Source organism: Lycium ferocissimum, chromosome 11 (assembly GCF_029784015.1).
Source record: "Lycium ferocissimum isolate CSIRO_LF1 chromosome 11, AGI_CSIRO_Lferr_CH_V1, whole genome shotgun sequence".
Lineage (NCBI taxonomy): Eukaryota > Viridiplantae > Streptophyta > Magnoliopsida > Solanales > Solanaceae > Lycium > Lycium ferocissimum.
In genome coordinates, this window is record NC_081352.1 from 37,579,899 (window position 1) to 37,600,189 (window position 20,291).

Genomic DNA, 20,291 nt, shown 5'->3' on the forward strand with positions numbered 1-20,291 from the left:
TTGATCTTTTATGGTTTCCATAACAGCAAATTTTTAAGTTTATTTTTAAACAATGTATTGTTTCTTAAGCAATATATTGACATATAATGTGACTTCTAAAGAAAATTGTATGACATCTTAAAAATGATTGTAATTTCAGAATCTATATGGAGGCGACTCTAATTAGAAAAGAATGTTTAGATCCCGGAATGAAAGATTCATTGTTAAGGAATCACAAGTTAAATTTGTAGTGGTTTGTCCCTAATGGGTTGTGTAATAGTCAAGAAGTCTTAATTTGAACTACAATGTCATAAATTTAATTTCCCTTCTCTCTGAACATTATTATAAGTTAGGGAGATTAACACTCCATGCCTATTTGGAAAAACATTTACGGCTCATATTTGTAATCTTACCCGAACTGGCCCTCTTATACATTACTCCCTCTCGATCAAAAAGAGTGTATACTTAGTCATTTGAACACATTTTAAGAAAATACTAAATCCTAGACAAAAATAGGTAATTTGACTAAATCGCTCCTAATTAAATAGATATTGAGATTTGATCACATAACACTTAATAGGGATAAACTTGAAAAAAAAAACTTTTTTGATTCGATAAGTAGACACTCTTTTTGACCGAAGAAAAAAAGGTAAGTGAATACTCTTTTTGATCCGGAGGAAGTATTATACAGCGTATACCTTGTCTACTCTAAGTGAATAATGTTATATATCGTGTGTATAAATATTGTTGCAAGAAAAAGTTGGTTATGCAGATGTAAACTAAAAATATGACTACGTGAATGTAATATTTTATGTTGGATTGTACATTATTAAAGTTATCCGTATAAATTACAGGGACACCAATTTATATAAAATCTTTTTTTTTTTTTTTGAGCATATAAAGGAATAAACATGTACCAAAGAAAAAAGAAAGATAAAAGGAATAAACCGACCCTATTGAAGAGGAGGAATATAAAATTACTACTACTACTTCCAATAAGGAAAAGTAAAGAAAAAAAAAGAATATTAAAAAGAGCAATTCGGATAGACCATAATCCGCAACCAAACAATCCCTAAAAATCCCTCTAGGTTCTATATAAACACCCTAAAAGCACAGATATTCCATATTTTTAAAGAGCGTAGTAACAAAGCGAAACAGAAGAGATATTATTATTTTCATTTTCACAGAAGAAAAAAAGAATAAGAAAAGATGAGTGGAGGTTTTGCACAAGACTGGGAACCGGTTGTCATCCGCAAAAAAGCCCCCACCTCCGCCGCCCGTAAGGATGAGAAAGCCGTTAACGCCGCCCGCCGCTCCGGCGCCGAAATCGAAACCATCCGAAAATGTTCGTATCCCTATGATGACGTCATATATGATGTCGTTGTTCTAATTTTTCAATTTTATAATATCTGTTGAATTTCTTGCGATTGCTCGGTTTGTAGGGACCTTTTTTTCATCCTTACAACGACGTCGTATATGATGTTGTTCTAATTTACGATATTAGCCTTATTGATTATGTAATAACCTTTTATGTTAATCATTTCTTTGATTGCTCGCTTATATAATCTGTTGATTTTTTATTTTGTTGAAGATTCTAGACAGTATTTCTCAATTTTTATTTCTCTGTTCGTAGTTCTAATTTGTTGTCCTTTGAAAGACGTATATATGTCAATACTGTCAGCTAGGGTTTTCATTTTGGGAAACATTACGCTCTTTGTCTACTGGCAGAAAATATTTACATGATTTAGCCCATATTTTGAGTTTGTTACCAGGTTTAGCCCATATTTGTGTATACTCGCTGCTTTGTTTTTTTAATCCATACAACGTCATATGTGATGTTGTTCTAATTAACGATATTATCCTAATTGATTTTATAATCACCTTTTTATATTGATCATTTCTTCCGTTGCTCATTTAATCTGTTGATTTTTATTTCAATGATGATTTTTAGCTCGATTCTTATTGCTTGCTCTTGTATTATTGCCGTTCTTCGTGCTTCTGTGTGTAAGTGCTTGCGGTCGCATGTTATTATTTCCTGGGATTGCTCAATTTTTATTAATTCCGTCAGCTAGGGTTTTCATTTTCTTTTATTATTAGGTTATCAGTTGTTTCTACTTTCTACGTGTTTATCTTTTGATTGATTGGTATAAGTGCCTATATTATGCTATTCCAAGCATTTATACGTGTTTAATTGATTTTTTCTTTTTTTTGGTATTTATGACATATTATCTGCTGTGGTGTGGGTTCATCTGATAATTAAATTTGTTGATTTTCATGAAAATCAGCTACTTATTTAGTAGTCTTACCTAGTATTCACATAGTATCTTATTCTTCAATTTTATTGCTACCTGTTACTTTGAGTACTTTGTTTTGTTTGCTATTTGTGCTGTCACATTTTTTCTTTCTATCCTGCTTTGATTACATTTCTTTGGAGCCAAGGGTCTATCAAAAACAGCGTGTCTACCCCACAAAGGTAGGGGTAATGTCTGCATACATCCTACCCTCCCCATACCCCACATGTGGGGTTACACTGTGTATGTTGTTGTAACTGTTTTTCTGCTTAAGTTTGTGTCAATTGAAATATGTTGTCATCCTTCCCATGCCAGTACAATTTCCATATTATTGCCTACATTTATAACTAGGAAAGTTGAGTATAAGTATATTCCTAAATGCGTCTGACTTTTCCTCTCTGTTTCCCTACAGAAATTGGAAGATAATAAATGAAAACTACGACCACGCCTCAATGTATCTTTTGTGCTCTTTTGGCCCATTCGATTTAGATACTCAATTTTTGCATTTATGGATATTTTTATATAGCTGGAGGTTTTCTAGATTGCACTCATCCATAAACTGGCACACAAATGTGGGTCAAACTAACACAATTCTTGGAAAACACAAATCTGATGTAATGTTGCAGCACTACGCTTTCATCTCAACTAATTGATATCGAGTATATTGAATTTTTCACGTCTCGTGGATGTCTTTTCAATAAGTCCTCATCGATTTTGGTAGAATGTCCTTTGGGACGAGTTCCATATTAGAACATTCAGTCATTGTAGTATCGTGTCATGCTACTTTCTCTCATTTGAAACCTAAAAGTTCTTGCCCTTATTCATTGAAATTGGAATTCTATAGCTGAATCTGGCAACTAGAAAACCGTTAGGTGAATGGAAATGAATTCCCTATTTTGTGGAGGTGAGATGTCTGATGGCTCATATCTAACATTTCGTCATTGTTGATATATTCGTTGTTGTTAGTGTGTAAACTTCTACAAATATGAGTGTCCTTGGATGGCAATATGATGAGCTTTATAGAATAATCTCTTTTGGGCTTACCAACACCTGCCGGCTCCCCTGCCCCCTTTTTTCAATCAGTTTGTTTGTGAGTTGAATCATCCAGATTCCATTCCTTTTCAATTTCTATGTTGCCTGTTTTTCCTATTGTAAACTTATGTATATTTATTTTGGAGGGGGATAATCCGTGCTTACAGTATCTATCTTCTATTGCAGCTACTGCTGGTACAAACAGGGCTGCCTCCAGTAGTACAACCTTGAACACCAGGAAACTTGATGAAGATACTGAGAATTTGACTCGTAAGTTAAAGCAACACCTTTTACGACTTAATTAGAATGCTTCTATGAGCATATAACATATTTAGAGTATGTTGTGTTGTGTTCTTTTACTTGAAGTCATGCTTGCTTCCAATTGTTCTTTGGTCTTTGGTGTTACCTTTGTTCTCCTCTACATTATTTGCTGGCACTATGCTAACTACATTTGATGTTTCACAAACATAACTTTCATCAGCGACTATGTTTACTTTTGCGAAAATTTGAAATTTCTTCGAACTTCCAAGTAGTTAGATTGCACTTGTTGTTGTTGTTTGAACTTCCAAATAGTCAGACCAGAAGATGCTTTCTGAAGGTCTGCGAATCTGGCAATAAATAATTCCCATAAGCTTTTGGGAACACATCGACCCTGTCAAATGAAAATCATCCTTGAATGCTTTGTCTGCATCTATTCTGCTTTATTCAGAAACACCTTACATAGTGTGCTTTATTCATTCGTGGTTGTTTGAACTTCCGAATAGTCAGACAAGAAGATGCTTTCTGAAGGTCTGCGAATCTGGCAATAAATAATTCCCATAAGCTTTTGGGAACACATCGACCCTGTCAAATGAAAATCATCCTTGAATGCTTTGTCTGCATCTATTCTGCTTTATTCAGAAACACCTTACATAGTGTGCTTTATTCATTCGTGCTGGAAAATGTTTTATTCGACATCCCCAATTCTTATGCATGTGATGTATCATTGCTGGTTATAGCTGTTTAATAGCTTTAGTTCACTTATGATCTCTCTCATCTTTTATATGTTTTAGATCTGTCTGATAAATCTCCTGCTATTTTATGACCCGGTTAGTTGTTTGAGTTGTTTTGACTTCTGTCTCTGTTTCTACTCTCTTATATATGTGTTGCATTGTCAGAAAATAATACTCCCTCTGTTCCAATTTATGTGGCACTGTTTGACTTGGGACAAAGTTTAAGAAAGAAATGAACGACTTTTGAAATATGTGGTCTAAAACAAACCTTAGATATTTGTGTGGCTATAAATCATTTCACTAAGGGTAAAAGGGGAATTCTAAAGTTAAGTTGTTTCTAATTATAGAAAAGTAACATTATTTTTTGGGAGAGACTAAAAAGGAAAGGGTGCCACATAAATTGGGACGGAGGGAGTTCACAAAAACTTACTTTTTTCCTAAGATTAGTATCCGCTTGTAATTTTTTTATTTTTGACCTTGTTATCAGATCAAAAGGTACCAACTGAACTGAAGAAAGCCATCATGCAAGCTCGACAAGAGAAGAAGCTGACTCAGTCTCAACTTGCCCAGGTATACCACTTTTCTGTCTCGCTTGTCGCTTCTCCCCCACCCGTCCTCCAAAAACTTAAAAAGGAAGTAGAAAAGGGGAAAAAGATAACTGATTGAGAGTACCCGGTAGCTGATTCCGTAATCTGTGTGAAAATGGTTCTGATAATCCTTGTTATTTTGCAGTTGATAAATGAGAAGCCTCAAATCATCCAGGAGTACGAGTCTGGAAAGGCAATTCCAAATCAACAGATCATCTCTAAACTGGAGAGAGCTCTTGGTGCGAAACTTAGAGGAAAGAAATGAAGAGCCTTTTGGCTTCTCAAATCTCTGTTCCAGTCCTAACTGTGGTCATGTACATGGATATCTTTTTCTGTTAAGCCTCTTTCTATAACCCCTGTGATGCTTATGCGCCTGTGTATGGATTGATGGTTGTGGATTTCTTGGCTAAATGGGTGTGTTACTTCTGTGGAAAATAAGGCGTTTATGCTCTTAAGCAAGGGATGTTTGTCTTGTGCTTCCTGTTTGCTTTAGAGAAAGTTCCCAGTTCTGTGTGGTGTGATTTTCCCATCATTCTTTCAGATCAGAGCTTGGGAGACATAATTAGCATATGGGAATATGCAAAGTATATCCCTTTGCAGTGTGGAATATAATTTGATGCTGCAATATTATACTAATGGAAATGTTTCTTCTATAAATAAATAAAAAATGGCATATGGGAATGGTTTTGCATGAGCGCTGTTCCTGCATATTATGCATTACCAGCACTTGTCTACTTATGATGTCAAGGTGTTCCTGTTTTCGATATCTGTCATCGTGTTTAATTTCCTTGCTTTCCTTGTGACTTTGTCGACGCCCTACCAAAAATTTACTAGAAGTAGCAGATGAAATTCAAATTTTGCCTGCAGACGTAAGATTCATATGATGCTAGATAGACCCTATGGTAAGTGGGTATATGTGGTAATGTTGTAATTAACCTTGCGCGGTGAATTGGATAAGTTAGAAAAACCAATCTTGCTTCTCAAGGATCCATCATAAACCAAATTGTCTCTTCTTTTTCAATAATTATGATCAGAATGAAACGTAGAATTAAGTTAATATAAAGATTGAAGGGTGAGTTTCCACAGATGAAGAGAAAATCTAATATGAGCGCGAGTGCAGTTCGAGGAAATTGACCATAGTAGTAGAGAACTCCGCTATTGATCGAGCTTTTGATACATCATGATTAAATTCTCATAAAGGTTAGATTACACTTAGTTCCACATCTACTGCATTACTAAATTATAAATGTTGCACGAGTAGAGAATACTAGATTAAATAAAAAGTGTCCTTGTGCAACCAAAAAGAAAAAAGAAAAAAACAAACTAGGAAGCATATTAGCAACAGTTTTAAGAATCTATTCACAGGCCAATTTTGTACCAAAACTGGTCAGGCAAATTGCAAACGCTTGGAAAGCAGACAATGGCTTCCTGTAGTCCATTGTAAAAATATCATCGCCCACCTTCCCAAACTGGAGGATAACTGTATCCTCGTCACCTTTTCCCCCAGGCTGGCTTTGGTCCATTGTTGCAACTAGCTGAAAGTTTTTCACAGATGCTACGGTGACCCTGCCATGGAAATTTAAACACCAACATTGCAAATGCTCATGCCACCGAGGAGCTTTGTTTTTCAGAACTGTGGAGTTGGTTTCTGCAGAACCAGGCTGCTTCTTCTTCGGAGTATCATCCTGAGATTTGTGCGTAACAGCTTCTCCGGGACAGGGACACTTGAGTAAACATGCCATCCTCCTCGGTCCTCTTGACTTCAACAGGTTAAACTTGTAGGAAACATGTCCCACTTCAAAATTACCAGCTGGTAATTGGGGACTAATCTGCTTGCTTGCAAAACGACGACAAGACCGGCTGCTTGATGGCCTTGCCCCATTGTGTGGGGGTTGACTATCATATATGGTAAATTTGGTTCCAAGAAAGTCCGACCTGTCAGTTGGATTGAAGGTTAGAACATGTAGGAACAAACAAGAACGAAAATCAAAACACATCTTTTCTTCTCTCCTTATCTGGAAGAATACTCGAAATTATATCTATAGTAATGACAGGGAAATACAAGTATCAAGGTGGCAAATGCAAGTTAAAAGGACAAATGAAGCAAACACAGGTCTTGCCAAAAATGAGGATTTCTTTCTCCAGCTAACAACATTGAACACAGGACCCAATGGAAAATCTAGTTAAAAAAAGGTGGAGAGGAGAGAACTTAACAAAAAGCTCCAAGTAAAGCTTTCAAATGTCTAACGTCCCTCAAAGACAGAAAACGTTAACAGAAAAACAACATTAATGGGGCTATCTTAAAGAATCTTATCTGGGCCACTAAATGAAAGGGTACCAGCACACTTTCTTAAGGGGGATACAGCTGCGTACTTCCAGCATCATCACTTCCTTAACAGCAATCCATAATAAAGGTGCACATTTTTTTTTTTTGAGAAGGTAATAAAGGTGCACATTTCCTTCCTCGTTAATGTGTCATATTTCTATTGAAGTAATGGTTTCATGAAAAACTAACTAGCACAGAAACATAACCATTGAACCTAACCATGTTTGCATGATTGGAAACAGTACGATTGGCACATAACTAAGGAAATTAATTCATTGTGAAATACGGGCAAGATTAGTGTTCTCAGTTACGTGGCAGCAAAGATGGGTAAACTTCTAGATACCAAACAATTTTATGTTCCGAGACTTGGATATCTTGATGTTGTAAACTTGTAATACTTGAAAAAAAAGAAGACATAGCACCAAATTAATCTTTTTAAAGTACAAAGACTGACAAAATTCCATCAGTGGTTCTATCAGCAGTTGGCAGCCTAAAAATGATTCAGTTCACTCAGGACACAAAAGTTACAAGATCTGCGGAACTAGAAAGACTATATTTCACACAAATATAGCTTAAAAATATAGCCAGAATTATTATCCTTTAAGAGTTGCATTTCACTATGCCAGAATTATTTTTATTCCTTGCAAAATATTGATCGAGAAATATGGAAGGCCTGTTCTGGTTCACTATTGGATGTTTCAAAGGCTGAGAGAGAGAGTGTCATATTTCCAAGACTTCATGTGGAGCAGGTATATCAGGATTTCTCTGTTAAATTTTACGCATTTTTGGATAGTTTTTGAAATTACGTGTTCAAAGTTTCATATCTGTTGAAATTTAAGAATTTCCACATAAATGTTTATGCTCTGGGTTAAACTTTAGGAATTTTATCTGTTTCCACTTTCTTTTTTTTGTTTTTGAGAAGGTAACATGTTATCTGTTTCCACTTTCTTACAGTAGTATTAGCTTTATTCTCGTAGTTACTTAGTTTCTTGTTCTTATCGATTTCTGTTACCACCTGTGTTTCTTGTGCTTAGGTTAATGCATTAATGCGATGTTGTTACTGTTCCTTTTTCAGAATTCTATGTAGTGCTTTCCTTATTAGTTGTCACGTCTTCTTTATTGCAGCTCCTATTTCAAACTGCTTTGAAATGTTTTTCTTGAGCCGAGGGTCTTTCAGAAACCACCTCTCTATCTCCACGAGGTAAGGGTAAGGTCTGCGTACACTCTACCCTCCCAGACCCCACCGGTGGTATTACACTGGGTATGTTGTCGTTGTTGTACATCAAAAAGGTATGCAAATGAAAATCTAAGATATGAACCAAGCTATTTGGAATTTCTTTTTCAGACAAAAAAAGAGGTTAATGAAGTACTACTCCCTCCGGATAAAAAAGAGTGTCCACTTATCTTTTTTTTTTGGGTTCAAAAAGAGTGTCCACTTATCAAATCAAGAAACAATTAACCTTATTCTTCCAAAATTGCCCTTATTAAGTGTTAAGTGATCAAATTCCAATACCTATTTAAGTAGGGGTAGTTTAGTCAAATTACCTATTTTTGCCTAGGAGTTTGTATTTTCTTTAGGGTGTGCAAATGGCTAAGTGGACACTCTTTTTGATCCGGAGGGAGTACCTTATATGGTTCTTAGGGGTTGTTTGGTAGGAGGCATTAGGGAAAATAGCATTGGTATTAGCTTTGGTAATATTTAATCCCTTGTTTGGTAGTGTTTTCAACCTATGTATAACTAATACTTGTGTTAGTTATACACCCTATTCAATACTACTCTTATATTAATAAACCATGTCATTAACAATACTAGTACTATTCCTATTCTAAATACATTTAAGGGGTCAACTAAGTTTTACCTTAACTTCCCAACATACGCCTTACTTCTCTGAGACAAATCATCTGCGTCAAGAGAGATTATATATTCAATGTGAGCACCATTTCTGTGCCTCCGGGCTGCTAAGAGAAACTTCCCCTGGTCCATTAATGCTGCCAAAGATGAATACCAAGAAAAACATTCAAATAACAGAGAAATCTCTAACTAAGAGCAACATATTACGACTGCTGACTATACATCTTTGAAACAGCATCTGTATTAGTAATTGACTAATTGGAGTATCAGGCTCAAACCATCCTTCAAACTGATAGTTCTCGTAAAATAGCAGTTAAAAATAGAACACAACAGTCTTTTATTAAAAGGACCCTAATAACATGTGGAAAAAAAATAGTCATGATGAATTTTCATGTTATGCTTATTAAAAAGAACATAAAAACAGTGCATGTCTGTAGAGTCTGTAAACTGCTAAGCAGTACAGAGAAACTTGCAAGTGCTTTTAACTATTCTAACTAAGATTAAGATATTAAAACTGATTATTGAAGATCTCAAATCTTGATGAATGGAAGTTGGGAGCATGATAAAGATAGGTGCCAACACGTAGACAATAGATGATTGAGACTTCCATTGATAAGTCAATAGGAAATGTATAGTTGAAAAGTCACAGCTGATATAAAGTCTAAAGAGAAAACACAGACCAAGTCAGTTGACCCAGAAAGATTCAAAGGTAATTTAAAGAGTATTGACTATTCAGTTGCCAAGCAACCACATAAAGTACAGTCCCTACCAGCGTTTTCATCAAGTCAAACATCTATTACTGCATGTAGCAGCCTGTTTCCCAAGGTTAAGTTCTAAATATAATATTTGTCAAATTAAAAACTCACAGGGTGAAAGAGCGAGATATAGGTAAAATGCCGCGTTCTTCTTGTCACGTTTTATGAAACATTGTAGAGGAGTCTCTCGAGGCCCAGGCTGCAGTAGAAAATTGGAGAAGGAAATCATCATTAACTACTGCGTTAACATACTAAAAATATAAAAAGAACAAACGCATAGAAATTTTTCAGTACAAGAATGAAGTATAATAAGCTCCCAATTACCCACATTATACAGATAATCAAGATACAATATGTCTTTCAGCTGAAATTATCCCTAAAACAAATCCAGTATCCGAAAAGAACAGTAAAAACAAGTCCCTTTTTTCTTCCATGGGGTTGTTTCTTCTATTGGAACTAGTAGCGGTACGCCTTTTGCACATACAGTAAACTCTGTGTTGTAAGAGTTGATCATGTTCAGAATGGAGGGAGTTGATCATGTTCAGAATGGAGGAAATTGATCAAGACTAACACATTCCAACAGGAACAATCCACAAGCTCAGAAAGAAAGTCCCATTGTACTCCTAGTTCAAAAGCAAACAGCTTTTTTTTGATAACCATGGTGTTCGGACCGGCTTGCGTGCACCTCGACTAATTCACGAGGTACCATAGGTACAGGTCCATTGCACAAGTTCACTTGACTACAAAACTACAATGATCAACTATCTCTTGACCCCAAATAATTAGGACGGTTACACAAATCCTCTATTTCTATTCCTCTCTAATCAGGCCTATTTCATTCCCCACTCAAAAATACCAACTCCAGATTTTTCCTTCTTTTCCTTTCCTGAGTGTTTCACTTATCAGAAAACCGCAGCAATTAACCTTATGCAACAATGAGAACAATACAAAAACATAAAAATTTTACCCAACCAAACTCCTTACAAAGTAGCCAAAGATGAAATCTCAAACAACCTAAAATGACATTCTTTGAACCTCCAATTGGGGAAAATCACAGAAAATACCAAAAGACCTACTTTAATTTTCTCCTTAAACAACAAAACTTGAGGAAAAAAAATTACTCCCTCCGTCCCAATTTAAATGTTTTACTTTCCTTTTTGGTCTGTCCCAAAAAGAGTGCCTCGTTCTATAATTAGTAAGTTGACAATTCAAACATCCTACCTAGCAAGTTTAACACCACTAGATTCAACGGATATTCTAGTACATTACACACATCTTCAATTTAGGACCACAAGATTCAAAAGTCTCTTTTTATTCCTTAAACTTTATGCCCAGTCAAACTAACCCACTTAAATTGGGACGGAGCGAGTGAAAAATTTATGAACCAAATTCCTCACAAAGTAGCCAATGATTAAAGCTCAAACAACCTAAAATTACATTCTTTGAACCTCAAATTAGGGGAAAATCACAGATAACACCGAAAAGACCTGTTTTAATTTTCTTCCTTAAACAACAAAAATTGAGGTAAAGTAAAAGTGTAATTTTTTCCAGCCTGAAAATTTGTGAATATTCATATGAAAAAGGATCAAACGTGCACATTTCAAGTAATTGGAGGTTAAATGTGCTTAGTCGGTTATTCCAAGGACGTAAATTAGAATTTACATATAATTGAGGGACCAAAAATGCTATCAACCTTATATTCTTCGAAACCTCCAATTAGGGAAAAAATCACAAAAAACACCTTAAAAACCAATTTTAATTTTCTTTCTCAAAACAACAAAAACTGAGGTAAAAAACAGTAAAAATTTCACCTGTTTAAGGCAAGAAGGAAAGGTAATTTTTCCATTCTGAAGAGAAGAATCAACAACATCCTCAGTAACTTGTCTCCATCTCTTACAAACACAACCACAAGCAACAACGTTTTGACGTAATGGCCACGTGTCCTCACTAGCTTCAACTCTCTTTATTATCTCACCTAACAACTCCGGCAACATATTTGACCACGATGACGTGTCATCATCATCACCGTTACTAAGAACAGTAATTTCATTATTAGAAGTTTCTGGAAGTTTAAATTCTTTGAAGGATTTGGAGGAAAATGTAAAAGATCGACTTAGGATTCTTCTTCGTGATGACAGCAATGAACGACGTAGTGACATGTTTGGGTGGCGCTCTTTTTTTTTTTTTTTTTTTTTTTTTTTTTTGTGTGTGTGTTTTTTGGGTTCTCTGTTTTGTGAAACTGTTAAATGAGTGTGTGTGTGTGTGTGTGGAGAGGGAATAAAAGAGTTCAGAAAATTTTGGTTTGAGAAGGGGAAAGATAGAGTAAGCTGTCTGTCAGTTTTAGGCTTTTAGCTTACATCAATCACTGGTTGACGAGTCATGTGCGTTTAGATTTGGATTTGAATTTTTTAAATAGAATAATTTGATTTGAAAGAAGAGTTTTCGGAGAGTATGTGTGTAAAATGATGAAATTAAGTGGGCTAAGTTATCCCGAGATTATAGAGGGTGTTTGGATTAGCTTATTTTAAGTGTTTATTAGTTTTAAGTACTTTTCTAGTTTTTGTGGTGTTTGGCAATGAAAAGAAGTGCTTTTGTGGTGTTTGGCAATGAAAAGAAGTGCTTAAAAGCACTTACTTTTACGCATGAAAAGTTTAAAAATAAGCCAAACGCTAAAAGTTAGGTATTACCAACTTTTGATTTTTAGCTTATAGGCTATTTTTTAAAAGCCAATCCAAACACACTCATAGTCACGGATTATAATCGGTGGACTAATTTATCCCACTTGAGAAGTGGGATAAAATAATACCAAGCTTGATGAGATAAGATGGGTTATCCAAGATTAAGTTTGGGATAAATTTTATACCTTCAACCAAATAATGTATAAAATTTATCCCAAATTTAATACCGGGATATCCCACCTTATCCCGCGTACCAAACGACGTAATAGAGAAATTTTTAACTCCGATTGTATGAGTTTGGTCACATTATTGATCTTAAATCCGGATAAAGAAATACAGTTAAATAGATTGACATCTAGCGTAAAACTTGTTTGTTATGGATACAATTGAAGGAAAGTATTTCTATACGTGAAATCTATTACTTGGAAATAGATGTTTAACATTGAACTTCTAATATTTATATTTTATTTTAAATTTATTTGGTGTGACGATAACATTAGCTGAGATTAAGTAAAGCAATGACAACTGATACAACAGATTTCAACTTATTTGAAATTGAGATGCAGATGTTATTGTAAGGAATTTTTTTATGGAATGTATTTTTACTTTTAGTAAGTCTATTTGTAGTATCCAGGTTAAATTAGATTGTTAATGAATTTTACACACCACAAAATTAAATAAAAAGTTCTGTACAAAATTTTGGATTGATTTTTAAAAGAAATATACAAAAAAATCTGTCCCGTAAACTAATAGTCTTGCGTTGTTAATGACTTAATGTAACTCACATGTCAGATTGGTGGGTCATGATAGTTTATTTATTGGCTTTAAATGAAAGAGAGACTTCTCCTTGTTTGACTATGCTTTTTTTCTTGCTCGAGTATAAATGAAACGGTCAAGATTAGACGGCTCAATCTCTTAAACACATAAATACTATTTTCTGTTCAATCTATGGGAACTTATTTAGATATGAAATCTATAATTTTAAAAAAAAACTTATGATATTATATTTTTGAAGACAAAACAAATTCTCTTAGATACTTACAAAAACCAAATCTCCTTAAGTGAGTGAAAACGTGCTAAGCATCCCCTAGTCAGCGTCGGAGAATTATAGATTAAACCAAATTAAATGATAAGATTTTAATCTAACTCTCTTTTCTAAGATTTTATTTATTCAACTCCTTTTCCCTCGTCATCTATTGTTCCATATTCTTCTACGTGGCCATTTGATTCTTCATATAATAGCGAAAATAATAGAGGAGGGAATAAAGCAATTCTGATTTTGTCCTTGAATATAGTAAGGCACCAAAATTGTGTAAAACTCGGACATAAAATAAATACCAAGTATTTCTACTCAATTTCTCAGTTATATGGACCAAAGTAAATTGGGCGATTTGCTCAAATTGACCTTTACTGACTAAGTTAACTTTGATTTCATTTAAATAAATTTAACAAAAATAGCTCGTAAGTTAGAATTTGCTCGCAAATCCGGACAAAGTGCCAAAATTCGGATGAATGAGCAAGGACTTACCTCGCCGCAAATTCTGGCAGATCACCAGATTTTTAGTACGAATTATCTTGCAGTTTCTTCTAAAAATTCTTCACAAAATCTAGCGCTTCACTAAAAGCTTTTAATGAATGAGAAAAATTTCTTGTTACGACACTGACAGATTACTCAGACTTGAGCACAAAATTGTGTCGTAACTATGAAATGTCACAAATACTAACGGATTACTGGAAATACATAATAGATGGGCAAAAATTACCTTGCCGTGATTCATAGTTGTTCATAACTCCAGGATAAATAATGTCACAATTTTGGTACAAATTGTTCATAGTCATGACTTGTATATAAATTTCACCAACGCGTTTTTATTTCAAAATTAATATAAATCAAACTCTTAACGACTCTTAAGTTGATATTTAAGCTTCTAATTCTAAGTCAATAACTTTCGGTGATTAGAATTAAGAGTGTCAAGGGCGGATTGAGCTGAATTTGGCGGGCCAAAACGGTTTGAGTTAATAAATAGGTGAGTTATTGACCTGCCGAAAAATTACTTGGGCTGAAATGGGCTAAAAGCGGATCATAACCCAACCCGCTCAATTTTTACTAGGTTTTAATTTCTTTATTTGTTCTTTTATAAATTTTTAGTACCTATTAAAACTATATTCTTTCTTTATTATGGCTATATATAACATATCAACTAAAAAATTGTCTTTTTGAAGATATTTTTGACAAGATTTCTCGTGGTTCATTTTGGACTACATATCAGCCAATTTTTTATAAGCTGTAATGGACAGAGCTAATAATTGGGAGGATTAATGATCAACCCAAACTTGAACAGGTTGAACGGATCATGCTTTTATGGGCTGATTTAGCCACCCCTAATTAGAATCAACACCCTGCAAAAATCAATAGACACACTTTGTGTTCTTCAATAGTAAAACTCAATAATTATGTTGTTCAAGGTTTTTCATGGCCAGACCAGTTTACCAGTCACAAAAATAACAATTATGAGTCTTTTAATTTTTTAAAGCGCATAAAAATAAGATAGAGAAAAAGGAAGGAGAAGGAAGAGGAGAAGTTCTTGTGAATATCTATATTTATTTGTTAAGCTTTTCTAAACGAGGACAAAAGTTAACACGAGTCTTGTGGATTGGCTTATATCTTGTGAATATCTATAACTTATTTTTTTTTTTCATTAAGTCTTTTAAATGGGTCCAATTATTTTTTTGAAACATTTTAACGAGGACAAAAGTTAACACCAATCCAAACGAGTCTTAAAAAGAACACACGATAAAAAGTTTTGATTATATTGTACTTATCCTCTTATCAGACCTTTTGCTTAAGCATTTCTATCAAGCTTCCAAATAAGAAATGGATTTAGCCAAACTTAACTCTTAAGAAGAATTAGCTTATGAAGTAAAGATCAAACATTCACGCCCCATGTTGATGTGGAGCAACTCACACATCCCACACGCTACGCCCGGATCCGGAATAAGTATAATATAATGGCAGCTCAATATTGGATAAACCAAAAAAAAATAGGAGTAAGACAATTTTAACTATTAGGTATCACTATAAGAAATTAATTTTAGACTAAACCAAACCTAAAAAGCTAGCTGTTAAGCTGAGGATTACACAAGATTATAAAGGAGATCAAATATCTCACATCCCATTGTGGTGGGATACCTCAATATTTTAATTGTAAAAATTAATCATTTTGAAATTTAACATTAGAATGTTAATTTTCGTAGTTTCCAACATATCTTTCTTTCCCGTTTTCTCTGTATGTAGATCGTTCGGTCACAATTTTAGAGTTCAGCAACTCACACTTTAAATTTTTTTTGAGATGTGCACTGTTTCGAAAAAAACCATATATAAACAATGATGGTTTAAGAGTATCTGGAAACATGGATGGTTTGGGAAAACATGATTCTTTTTCTCATTATGTTTCTCTTACTCATTTTCTGGAATTCACCAAGTAAATCAACAACCAGTACCCCTTCAAATAGGACAACTCTGTTATTTTAGCCCAATATTTTCTAACCAAATATGCCATTTTTTTGCCCTTCCATCCGAACTTTAATTAACTTGCTTGTTTCTTTTTCGGGCCTGGAAATACTTGCATATGTAGAGGGTTCTTCATAGTTCATTCCCTATATATAGTTGTTCAGGTTGTTGACCCTTATTAGCAAAAGGGTCAAATTTTTCCCTATATCATTCAAAAATTAAATAATTTTATCAATTATTAAACTTTTGGTTTAATGTTACACTATCGTTGAAAGCAAATCTCATTTTTATCCTTGGGAGAATTATTTTTTCTTTAAAAAATTGGATATGTGGAAGTCACCTATTTTATGTTGGATCACCGCTAGTAACAATGTAAATACACATAATGCACGACAATATGCTAATTAATGGCACCACTAAAGTTGTGGTGGAGTGGTAAGCACTCATTCATCTTTAACACATTTTCAAATGTGTTGTACCAAAGTTGTGGCGGAATGGTAAATACTCATCCATCTTTAATCAAATGTGTTGTGTTCGAGTCCTGAATATGAAGTCACCTTTAGTACTAAAGACCGTTGCCATCAAAGTGAGATTTCCTGATGCAAATCTGAATTAATCGGACCCCAAAGCAGACACCGAACACAAATGTAAAAAACCCCCCAAAAAATACAATATGCTAATATAGGCAAATATATAAATGGATTAAAACTGTAATAGGTAATTAATTATACTATTTCACATAATACATAGACAAACATTTTCCCCTGTATACCTAGAATTTTCGATTTCTCAATCTTCCTGCTCAGCTTTAGTCCACGCGAATATGCAATGCAGGAACAAAGGAGGGGACCTGTAAGGCTGTAACATAGTACTGGGCTCAACGGGCTTCCAGATAGTTGATACAGGCCTAATTTGTAGGTTTCGACGCTAACACAAGTTCATTTTTTTTTTTTGGGCGGATTGGCCTTCATTTGGGGTGGTCTTTAATTTTTGGCCTTCAAATTGGTGGTCTTTAAGTTTTGTCTCTCGTCTGTTATGGGTTCGAACCCCAGCTCAGTAAAAAATAAAATAAAATTTTCAAGGTAGAATTTTCACGAGGCAGAAGTTTGCAAATCTGGCCATGCAAATTCTGCCAATTCGGGCCTTAAGGCAGAATTTGCATGGGCAGAAATTTTGCCTGTGCCGTGTAAATTCTGCCTGAAGGCCAAAATTTAAAGACCACCATTTTGAGGGACAAAAATTAAAGACCACTCCCAGCGAAGGGTAATCCTGCAAATTGCCCACAGAAGTTCATGTATTTTTTTTTTGTGCGGAACTAGCCGTCTTTTGGGGGTGGTCATTAATTTTTGTCCCTCAAATTGCTGGTCTTTAATTTTTGTCCTTCGTTTGAAAAGGTGACCGAAAATACCTCCAGATTATGAGTTCGAATCCCGCTCAATCAAAAAAAAAATTCTCAAGGCAAAGCTTTTACAAAAAATCTGCCTTATGCGGTAGACTTTGTCTTAAGCCATAACTAAAAGTCTGTCGGTTCCGGTAGAGTTTACCTTAGTCTGTCGTTTCCTGCATAGATTCTATGTAACTTCGCCTGAATAGGCATAGGTTCTTTGCGAAAATATTATTTTTTACTCTGCTAGGTTTCGATATTTTCGATCACCTTTTTAAGCTAACGACAAAAATTAAAGACCAGCAATTGAGGGCCAAAAATTAAAGACCAGTCCGTACGAAGGACAATCGTGCAAATTGCCTAAGTTCATAGCACAGCTTACGTATTACAGAATGTTCAACAGAGCGCCACGTATTTGTGTCGTGGCAAAACAAGAAGTTTTTTGTGCATGTGAGCAAGTGCTTATTAGCTAACACCTGTCATCGTCACTCATCCACCTGTAAAAGCAAGAAAGAAAAAAAGAAAAAAAATGGAAATCCAACTTTTCTTCTCTAATTTGAGAAAAATTTCTTGGATAAAAAACAAAAATAAAGTAAAAGCATGCAAACCAGTTTGCATGACGAACAATTCATGGATTCCCTCTTTGACGGTCATGATTGATTCCCCATCTACGGATTCCAAACTGCAAATACGCCGATGCGATTAAAAATTCCACTGCTTGCTGTGGCGTTAATAGCTCCACCAAATTCTCTATAGTCTTCATCCTTAGTTTGTCTGCTTTCTCTAAAATCTCCACTAACATTTCCATCTTCGTATCTATATCTCCCATCAACCCAATTATCTCACTTGCACCATCCTGCATGTGCCATATGATAAATTCAACATGTTTTTTTGCAAAAGTGGATTATAATTGACTTCAAATAGACAAAATTGATGATTCATATAGTTAGATCCCAAGTATTTTGAATTTGCATACTTTCGAATTGAGATTCAATCCTTGAATAAATAAATGACAGACACGATCAACTGATATTGATCTAGCCATCAGAATTGAGGCCTAGTTGATCAAGGAACAAATAAGTGACAAGAGTGGCCGAGTGGCCATGGTACCACGAACAACTGAGATTCAGCTAGCCATATGAGGCCTAGTTGATCAAGGAATAAATAGATCACGGAATAAATACGCAACAAAGTATTATAAGTGATAGAGGTCATAGCCATATGAGGCCTAGTTGATTAAGGAATAACTACGCGTATTATAAGTGACAGAGTTGACCTTGTTACCACGATCAACTTGGATTCAGCTAGCCATTAGAATTGAGGCCTAGTTGATGGAGTGATATAGATATCTAAAGAAAGAAAAAAAAAAAAAAAAAGAGAGATGAGGATTGCCTGCCAATCGGAGAGTTCATCAGAGATAGCATTTTCTTCATGCACTGCTTCACATTGAAGTTCACTAACACGGCTAAGTTGATCAGGCGACAGGTCACCAAGATCACCATATCGAAGACCACGAAGAATGTCGATGATATGAGACTCAAACAAAATGCTGGATTCGGTGTAAATAAGGTGGAAAGCAGTTGTTGGTCGCCAACCAGCAATCCAGTGGAGAGATCGTTCGAGAGAAGTCGACCAAGGCGCGGCGAAAACGGAAAGGATGTCATTTTTTGCAGCTAAGGACTTGACTCGATAGTACTCGTAATAGTGAGACATGACTTTTTGGACTAGTTGTTGGTGCAACTCACGGTGTTGGTCATTGGTGGCGGGTTTAGGGGCTTGGTTAAGTTGATGGACTATTTCTTTGAGTTGATCGAACCATGTTTGGTAGAAACGCTGGAAGCTCATCTCTACCTTTTTTTTTTCTTGCTTTCTTAGTGTTCCCTTTTGTTGCGTTCTTAATTTGTTTGGAGAGTTAGAGAGCAGTGAGAGGTTTGAGTGGAGTGAGTGTATTTTATGGGGCTTTGTTACGTATTCAAGCGGTGGCGTATGCTACTTTTATTTGGAACTTTGGAAGATTATAACTGGTGGACAGTGGGGGTGTATATGGACGCGGGTTGGTTCGGATTTTTTAAATACCAAACAAAATCAATTGCGTTGGGTTTTTAAATTTATAAACCAAATCAAATCAAACTAATAAAATTCGGGTTTTTCAACTTCGGGTTTTCTCAGCTGATTCGATTTTTTCGGGTTTTTTCCCGAAAAATTTTTCGTACAAAACATATGACTTTTCCTTCAAATATTTCTTTAGTCCTAGTAAGATACAACTATATAATTAAGGTGCTTCTTAAGAAAATAACACAAAATGTGAGATGGGGATGACATCGTATTAAAATATTCAACAAAAGATAATAAAATCGGTTAAAATAAGTACTGCTAATTAATAAGCCATAAAGAAAATGACTTTAATCTAAATACTAAGTTATGCTAAAATAAGTATGGCTAATAAGTATTAATTACATGACAAAGAAAAAAATTAAGCTATGTATTTTTACGCTCTAAACCAATTATGCAAAATTAAAGAATAGATATTCAACATTACTGTCATTCCTTGTGTTAGAATTGAATTTCTTTTGTTAGCATTAGTGTTGAGTTGGTTTTGATTTGGATTTTATTTGAGTTACTAACATCCATGAGATATAAAAACATTGACATTCAAAATTCTAAGTTTCAGCTTAAAATAATATGATAAAAGACAAAAAACTATGAAAAAATTTAAGAAATATTTACAAATTACATTACAAATAAATATTTTTATGCATAAATTATTATTTTTATTGAATACAGGTAATGTCGGCTCGGTTTGGTTCGGTTTGACTTTTTTTAGCTAAAACCAAACCAAATCAATTATGGTCGGATTTTTTTTCAACACCAAACCAAGTCAAACCAAACCACTAGTCGAATTTT

At 34.7% G+C, this 20,291-nt stretch overlaps 3 protein-coding genes and 1 long non-coding RNA gene across 4 annotated transcripts; 2 read left to right on the forward strand and 2 right to left on the reverse strand.

The window, feature by feature from the left end:
- The first annotated feature begins 1,107 nt into the window (after positions 1-1,107).
- Positions 1,108-5,601, forward strand: LOC132036712 (multiprotein-bridging factor 1b-like). The gene is made up of 4 exons (XM_059427092.1): positions 1,108-1,324; positions 3,489-3,572; positions 4,782-4,864; positions 5,027-5,601. Exons 1-4 carry the CDS (start codon positions 1,189-1,191, stop codon positions 5,144-5,146), a joined length of 423 nt encoding a protein of 140 aa, XP_059283075.1. The 5' UTR covers positions 1,108-1,188; the 3' UTR covers positions 5,147-5,601.
- LOC132036713 (uncharacterized) lies at positions 3,579-4,731 on the forward strand. Its single transcript, XR_009409649.1, has 2 exons — positions 3,579-3,874; positions 4,067-4,731. It is a non-coding gene; the product is annotated as an uncharacterized LOC132036713 (long non-coding RNA).
- A 420-nt stretch (positions 5,602-6,021) lies between the features above and the next one.
- On the reverse strand, positions 6,022-12,015 carry LOC132036711 (tubby-like F-box protein 7). Its single transcript, XM_059427091.1, has 4 exons — positions 11,626-12,015; positions 9,926-10,013; positions 9,067-9,196; positions 6,022-6,816 (listed from the first exon to the last, which is right to left on the reverse strand). The coding sequence occupies exons 1-4, from the start codon at positions 11,971-11,973 to the stop codon at positions 6,237-6,239; spliced, it is 1,146 nt and encodes a 381-aa protein (XP_059283074.1). The 5' UTR covers positions 11,974-12,015; the 3' UTR covers positions 6,022-6,236.
- A 4,446-nt stretch (positions 12,016-16,461) lies between these two features.
- LOC132037631 (protein DOG1-like 4) lies at positions 16,462-19,407 on the reverse strand. Its single transcript, XM_059428169.1, has 3 exons — positions 18,780-19,407; positions 17,996-18,243; positions 16,462-17,884 (listed from the first exon to the last, which is right to left on the reverse strand). The coding sequence occupies exons 1-2, from the start codon at positions 19,230-19,232 to the stop codon at positions 18,016-18,018; spliced, it is 681 nt and encodes a 226-aa protein (XP_059284152.1). The 5' UTR covers positions 19,233-19,407; the 3' UTR covers positions 16,462-17,884; positions 17,996-18,015.
- Between the last annotated feature and the right edge of the window lie 884 nt (positions 19,408-20,291).

Bases quoted from the DNA above. Each gene is read 5' to 3' on its own strand.
- LOC132037631 (XM_059428169.1), bottom strand. From the start codon at position 19,232: ATGAGCTTCCAGCGTTTCTACCAAACATGGTTCGATCAACTCAAAGAA. The intron at 18,244-18,779 runs GCAATCCTCATC...TGGCACATGCAG, and splicing joins ATGAACTCTCCGATTGGCAG to GATGGTGCAAGTGAGATAAT.
- LOC132036711 (XM_059427091.1), bottom strand. From the start codon at position 11,973: ATGTCACTACGTCGTTCATTGCTGTCATCACGAAGAAGAATCCTAAGT. The intron at 10,014-11,625 runs GTGAAATTTTTA...TTTCTACTGCAG, and splicing joins TTCCTTCTTGCCTTAAACAG to CCTGGGCCTCGAGAGACTCC. The intron at 9,197-9,925 runs GTGAGTTTTTAA...CATCTTTGGCAG, and splicing joins ATATCTCGCTCTTTCACCCT to CATTAATGGACCAGGGGAAG.
- LOC132036712 (XM_059427092.1), top strand. From the start codon at position 1,189: ATGAGTGGAGGTTTTGCACAAGACTGGGAACCGGTTGTCATCCGCAAA. The intron at 1,325-3,488 runs GTTCGTATCCCT...CTTCTATTGCAG, and splicing joins AATCGAAACCATCCGAAAAT to CTACTGCTGGTACAAACAGG. The intron at 4,865-5,026 runs GTATACCACTTT...GTTATTTTGCAG, and splicing joins CTCAGTCTCAACTTGCCCAG to TTGATAAATGAGAAGCCTCA.